General features: G+C 32.5%; 1 protein-coding gene across 1 annotated transcript in view; it reads left to right on the top strand.

The window, feature by feature from the left end:
• Positions 1–7,815, top strand: part of TRIADDRAFT_21225 (uncharacterized protein) — a gene marked incomplete at both ends in the record, with an annotated part of 23,897 nt that extends 16,082 nt beyond the window's left edge. The window contains one exon of the mRNA XM_002110024.1: positions 7,629–7,815. Within this exon, the coding sequence (XP_002110060.1) occupies positions 7,629–7,815 (187 nt within the window). The remainder of the gene's footprint in view (positions 1–7,628) is intronic.

Raw genomic sequence — 7,815 nt, 5'->3', positions numbered from 1 at the left:
CGATATACACCGTAATTCTAGATATATTAATAATTATAATGATATTAATTCCTGGGCTGATGATGTATTAATGAGTAAGGTCATCAAGTTAAAATTATTCATAGGACGCTTGATAATATATTTGTTTTACGATTGTAGGATACTTACAAGATTCCCGATTTACAGAAATCATTTACGATAAAAACACTCATTAACGCATCCAATGCAGGAAATATTGAGCCTTAGATAGACTTTCATGAACAGTTTAATCAGTACAGCGCTTAATACAAAATCGTCTAAGGGAGAGTAAAGGATTGTATCAAATTATATAATTCTTTGGCGATTACATTAATTTTAGTTGTAATATAATGATGTCTGATACGCAATGGTATACAGTATTACCACATAATCCTTTATAAGTTTTATAATATTTAGATGAATGATGCTATTATTTATTCAAAATGGACTTTTATGTAACATCAATGGCGGCATAAATATATTTCAATAAGGCTTTGTTTAAATCTGATTAAGTAATTGATAAATGATATCACTCGTTCGAGGTGGTATAACTTTCTTTAAATTTTTAACTTAGATAGCGGAGTATGACATGTTGAGAACATGTTAAATTTTGCTGAAAATAAAACGTGTACCAATCTAAATTCAGTCTTGAATACTGAAATCTAATATGTACAGTGAGTTCGCAACGTATTTGTGGACAAGCATATAATTTATCAATCAACAATAAAAATTGTTATTGTGCCTGTAACAAAGACCCATTCATATAGTATTCCTTTACAAGTATAGATGTTTGAGGCTTAAAAGTGCGACGGCTTGATAGTTATTTACGGTAATACGGGTAAACTATGACCTGCTACTGATCTTCGATAAATCTTTAACACCACAAGATAGGAGAATAGATCCTTAAGCAATAGTTTTTAACTACATCAAATTCGAAATAACATACGAATATATTATCTCCCTATATTTTGCGCTCATGATATATTATAGATGATATTGTATCAATGGAATGCATAGGCTTAACGAGTTTGTAACATAGTTTCGTAAGGGAAACACTTTATTGCATATTTGTACTCATATATATATATTATGCTTAAATTGTTTTAATAGTACAGTATTCAAATTTACGTGGCAGAATCAAATTATATAAACGATGCAGATAGTAATTGGATGACAATGTGTAGCTCCCGATATTTTTAAATCTTCAATTTTTCACCCGTAAACCACTTATCTATATTAATCGATGCGATGGTCTAGAAGCGAAATGGTGGTACTGTAATCGATGCTAAAAGATTTTTAAATAATGTTTAGCCTCGAAAAAGCCTTACGTTAGTTTTTTGGCCGTAAAAAATTTGATGACAGAAACTTCTAAGAGTTAAGGCTTATCTTACTGTTAAATTTAGCAACGATCTTCATGCTTCATTTGAAGGATTTCATTAAAATAAGGTTAAACTCAAAATTTGACAATTCAAAGCCTAGTCGTAGTACGTGAAGCCCAAAAGTAAATGCTCGTATAAAATATCATAGGTATACGATTACAAACTACCCGCCGTTTGCTAAATTATTGCAGGAAATAGAACTATATACGAAATTTTACATAATACTTAGTTGCAAAGACTATTGGTAAGCATTTGATGTTCTGAAAATAGTGCTTACTTTAGATTATTGCAAAACGTGGAATCGTATACGGAGTTTTTTTTATATCATTTAGCTACAAAGTCTATTGATAAGAATTAGATGTTCAGAAAATAGTGATTACTTTAGATTATTAAAGGAAATGGGACCCCATACAAAATTCTTCATAATATTTAGCTATAAAGACTGTAAGCGAGGATTGGATGTTCTGAACAATATTTAACTAATATCATTATGATGAGATGATTATAAGGTCAATTACTCTAAGTCTATGAAATTCATTAATTAATTACCGAGGCACTTTTGTTCAACCTACCAACAGTAAACATTTAAATATTTTCCTTATGTTTCTATTTAACTTCGATATTACAGTAATAAACCAGCTCACGGTTCCTAGAATTTTTTAAAGAACATATATGATGCATGCATAGCGCCGACCGTATCATCTTTTTACTTTGATCTTTTTTCCGGAATACAATAATTACAGAAATACAACGTCAGTAATGACATTGTACTTGGTAAATATAATATTGTTGTTTATTTGACTACAACATATTCTTTTCATTATTCGACAACTCAACAACATGAGTAATATACTGTATTAACTGAGTCCCTTTACCTAAGACTCTATTCAGATTACTATAGATTCATTCTGGTATATAACGAAAATAAAGTGCTGATGTAATCGAAGAAATTAATAATAATGGCATGCACCATATAATTATGTTTTTATTAACTATTGTGGCTACAGAACATAATTAAGGTTGTATTACTTCTGTATAAGATATTACCCGCACCTAATAGGCGTATACCGTACTAGCAAGAATCCTCTCAAATATATTCTTCTCCATTGACGTCATATGGAAATTAACTATTAATAATTGTTACGGGCTGAATTTACCACCACATGTTAATCTCTGCCTTGTGTTTTTACTTAATAATACCTTAGGCACATACATTTTATACGATTATCGTAAACCATTATTATGAAAGCGGTTATCATGGAAACCTTCTCTATGACGTCGTAGAGAGTTGGGTATTTGGTCAAAGCGTATGGCACTCGCCAGGATCATGAATATGCAAAAGTCATATCCTAGCATCTTATGCAATATACTTATTTATATACGCATTCAAATACGTATATTTTACTATGAAATTTTGATACAATATGACTATTTTAATATACGTATAAGAATAAAAATATTTTTAAATAATGCCTTATAATATCTGTATACGGACAGCAATCTTCCCAGTAAGAAATATTACACTAAGGGCTATATTTAGTTTGTCAGATTCTAATTTTAAAGTAGATAATATTAGAAACTTATCAGGAAATTAAAATACTACAAAATTGTCATAAGCTAAAGAACAGAATCGTAAGAGTACATTTCGCTTGAGTGACAAATATTGTAGACTAGGTCAAATAGATAATTTGTACACGGATATAAATTATCCTACAGCGCTTTACAATTGTATTGTAGTATAAATAGATATTGAATGAGTCTATTTCCGATTACTAATAGGTAAAAACTGCAGAATGATTACATTACAGTTGATAAATGTTAATGATGAATTAAAGTGGTCAGCATACAGACCCTGTACAAAAAGATCAGCATGCATATACTGTAGGTCAATCAATATTCCGGTGTATACACTATTTTACATTTCAATTTTCATATACTATGTACAGTATACAAACGATTGATTCGATTTCATTAACATATTCTAGCTGAAGTCAAAGCCATAGTTAAAACCCATAATGACCCAACAGATGCATATTACTACAACTGGTATAGTGATGAAATGGAATCGCTTATTATATCTCTTGTAATAGGTACAATTTGTTAATGATAAGGATTTCTATCCCTATAAGAGGTAACACAGTTTATATACTACTAAATAGCAGTTATTGGAGCATACATGATAAAATCTACTTTTTGAATGACACGCTATATTTACATTGTGAATTATTACTGTAAATCATTATCCATGTATTTCAGGAATAATTTGAAGTGCTCGTAAATTTGTTTACAACAAAAACTTAAAATTACGGTAAATGTGAGTAGTTGTAAACAATTTTAGTATATACAGTCCATGGGTTGCGATGCAACGTTAGCGTTTATTGTACAACTCTTATTTTAATTCATTTGTATTGTTAAAAGCATAATTAACTGCCAAATTTTGACTGTGTACTTTTTACTATGTATGATATTACAATTCTTATGACAACAAGCAAAAAGTATTTTAATCTATTATTCAATCCATAGGATAATGTTAATAATTTGATTTACATGCCAATGAATGACTCGCTTCTGAATAACGAATTGCTACAGACATAAATACACAACATACCTACAATTATGTGAAATGATGACGTGTGGTAAGAGTGTTGAAGTTGGTTGCTATGATTCTATCCTATTATTTTTATTTACTTAGTTGTTACCAATAACCAAAATCTAAACGTATAAAATGGTAGGATAATCCGGGCATTTAATAAATTCCAACCTATCTCTTAAGCGTGCAGTCAAGACTAGGGCCTACCAAAGACTGAAAAAATTATTTCTCAAACATAAATTTAGGTAAGAAAGTGATCCGTAGCTATATTATGTTGTATTATAATAGTCAATAGTTTAGTAATTTACAATATATGTATATAGACTTATCAATTTCTAGGCTTAGATATAATATATGCAATGAAAGCACATATGTAGACTGTATATTATTATATTGTGCTTTGATTACTAGTTAGACAATGTCCCCTTGTCGTCGGCCACTGTTTTCATTTCCTTTCTATGCATTACGCATGATCAAAAAGATTTAAGTGTCCGAGATTATTCGATGATAGTGCTATTAGACTGATAGTTCAAATTAGAACTTCTTTCTATTCTATTGGTATAACCAAGTCATTTTAACAGCTACTTCATGCAGTGATATGGATATACGTATAAACTAAACAATACTATTGTACAGTATACAGTATATATATACAATCATTTTATTGATAGAACGGAAGGGTTTGCATCACTGGGACATTTCTCGCTTTACCTCTAATAAGATACATAGATTTCAATTGATTTCAATTTTACTCTGTCTAATGATAGCATAGTATCGTTCAAGTACTCCTATAGAGTGAGCACGGTAATAACTTAATACTGATACTCATTTATCTCAACACTATAATTAAGCTCATAGTACTGTATAGTAGTATAAATGGCGCCATTACTACCAATAACAGTTGTAAAATAGACCTTACTCACTGGTACTTGGTCAATTTAATGTGTGGAAGTGACAATGGAATACTATACGTATAGTATTCCGAGGGCCAAGGTATAATTTTAAATACACTTACAGTAAGTGTCCTAGTCTAGAGATGATTATTTCCACTGTGTAGTTAATCTAAACAGAAATAGCTAAAGAAAAAAAATCAGTCTTTGATCGTCTACTGTAGTTCTCCATGTTTAAAACAATTTCATGCATGTATTGATATACGAGTAGATACGCTATTTACAAAGATGCATGTTATGTTTACGGTATAGATTCATCGCGATTTAATAATTCATGAATCATAATACGGTAATACCAGATCATGATTAATTGATTATAAATCTAAATATGATGATAATGAAGATTTTATAGTCCAAAATATGGTATTAAAGTACGGCAACTTTGTTGTTTATTCCTGGTTTCTTACTATGTAAAGTACGGGTATAGTACTGTACTGTAGAGCAGTACTTGACTCACAGTTAGTCAGTTCATACTGTAAACTGTACAGTACAGGATCAAGGATTACAGTACTAGAAATATAGTACTGTAGGCCCATCTTTGCATCCCGTAGACCAGGGTCCGGATCGGATCGGACCAGATCATGAAGACCGCTTTGTCCAGAGTTTGCAGTACACTGTGTACCATAACATTTTGTCACTTTCGGGCAATATTTTTCTTTAAAAATACAGTAAAGCTATAATAGAATGATAAATGCTATGGAATGTAACAACTCTTAATCAGTATTTGCTCATTAAGATCACTGGTTGATGCTTTTCAAAGTGACAAAATACTTTGATACACACAGTACGTACTTTACAGTACATACTGTAGCCTTCAATGTTCTGGCGGCGGACGAAAGGACATCTGGACGCCACACGACTTCGTTGTGAACGTCGCTTAAACCCGGTAGGGAGTCCTACTGTACAGTACTGGACCTACTAAGAGAAAATTTTCTCTTGGTCCCTAAACTGTTTGACTATACTGTACTGTACAGTACAGTGTACAGTACGCTGTGAAAGTACAGTACACTACTGTACTGTACTGTACTGCACTGTACAGTACGTGTACCCTAACCCTAACCCTAACATTCACAATTAATTGACTAGGAGACGTGCGCATGCTGGTAATTAATAATATGAATTACATACGAAGTTAATTTGACGCATATTATTATCATTATTATTATTATGAATTACCAGTGATCAGCAACTCTAATACAGTACGTAGTTTACCAGGTAATTTAAAAATCTTGACTTTTATTTACAGTTCAAACAGTGACGAATTTTGAACATTTGACAAGTCTCGATTTTTCAACTGAACGAAATGGAAAATATAGTCAATATACTGCGACAGATTAAAATAGGTGGAGATCAATACACAATCAGTAAATTATTTTGCAAATTGCTTCAAGTTATCAGAGATAATACAGCTAGCTATGGGCAATTATCTAAGTCTCATCTTAAAATTATTTGGGAAATGCTTGGAGATTTGCCTGTTCATCCGGCATCAAAAAAGTCAACAGTATTTGATACTGGCAAAACTAATTTTGCTATAGATGAAATTATATCCCAGATGACATTTTGGTTGACGGAATTTCTACACAAAATTTTCAACTCCGCCGACGAAGATTTATCATTGCCCTCTTATTGTACCAATATGATCGCTGTTTATGCTGCAATTATATTAGAATTGCACCAATTCCGAAGACATACCAGTATATCGTCGACTAATAAGGGATACATCTATTATAACGATAAACCTTTGGAAAGGGACGGAAATCAATCTGGAACTCCACAATCAGACGATAACCTAACTCCATCTTTCATACGCAATAACCGTGACAAATGCGTAAGCAATATTATCAAGCAAGATAGCAATGATAGTGAGATTACAACCAGCCGCAACGTGTCTGCGTTGTTAAGAGGTGATAGTCCAGTAGCAGGCTGTAGCAGAGACGACATGGAGCTGCCAACTGCAAAAAATGCAGCTATTACTTCTTCACTACCTACTTCAGGACTCGATAAGAGACAACATCGCCAAGGATCATTTAGAGAATCTTCTAGCGATAGCAGCGACATTGACTCTGTAGCAATTTTAACCACGTCTCGATCTGGGAGTAATCAATTGGTAGCAGAAGGTACATTTGAAAAGCAGAAACGATCATCCAGAATCAACAATCGTAACACTTTATGCTTGAACTTAGACAAGGATACTACATTAACTATGAATACTACTAAGACTAACACTAAGATCAGCTTTTCTGTAAAACGTATCTTAAGCTCGCCTACAGATGAAACTGAAGCAACATTATTAAATGCTAGTAATGAATTACTCGAAAGTTCAACCACATCCATTGGTAGTGATGTTGAAAGTGCACGAGATTCGTCACAAGGAACAACAATTAAAATTTCAAATGATACCAATTTAAGTAATTATAAAACAGTCTTGTCATCAAATGTAGGAGGGTCAAATCCATTAGCCAGGAATGTTGCGCATAATGTGAATTACACACAGGTTAGTGCTGAAGGTAACCTTGCATCATCTGTCCCATCTCAAATAGCATCATCAGCTCCCTCTGATACCATTGCCACGCAGCAGTTTGCAGTAAATATGCTACCTGTCACATACTGCTATCAATTGCCAAATATTTTTCCTGCTCCGGTATACGCACCCGTACAAGTTCGTCATACTCAAGAAAGTTTCCCATATTTTCAATTGGCAAGTAGCACAAGCAATAAAACGTACCGCTGTAATATATGTCTTAAGGTTTTCACACGATCCTACAGTTTAACGCGTCATAAAAGAATCCATACTCGTGAAAGGCCCTACAAGTGTTCAACGTGTGGAAAATCCTTTTCTCAGAGTTATCATCTTAAAATCCACTTCAGAATTCATTCAAGAGATGCCGAAAATCCATAA

The sequence above is a fragment of the Trichoplax adhaerens genome, genomic scaffold (genome assembly GCF_000150275.1).
Source record: "Trichoplax adhaerens TRIADscaffold_2 genomic scaffold, whole genome shotgun sequence".
Taxonomy (NCBI): domain Eukaryota; kingdom Metazoa; phylum Placozoa; class Uniplacotomia; order Trichoplacea; family Trichoplacidae; genus Trichoplax; species Trichoplax adhaerens.
This window is presented reverse-complemented; position numbering and strand designations above follow the sequence as displayed.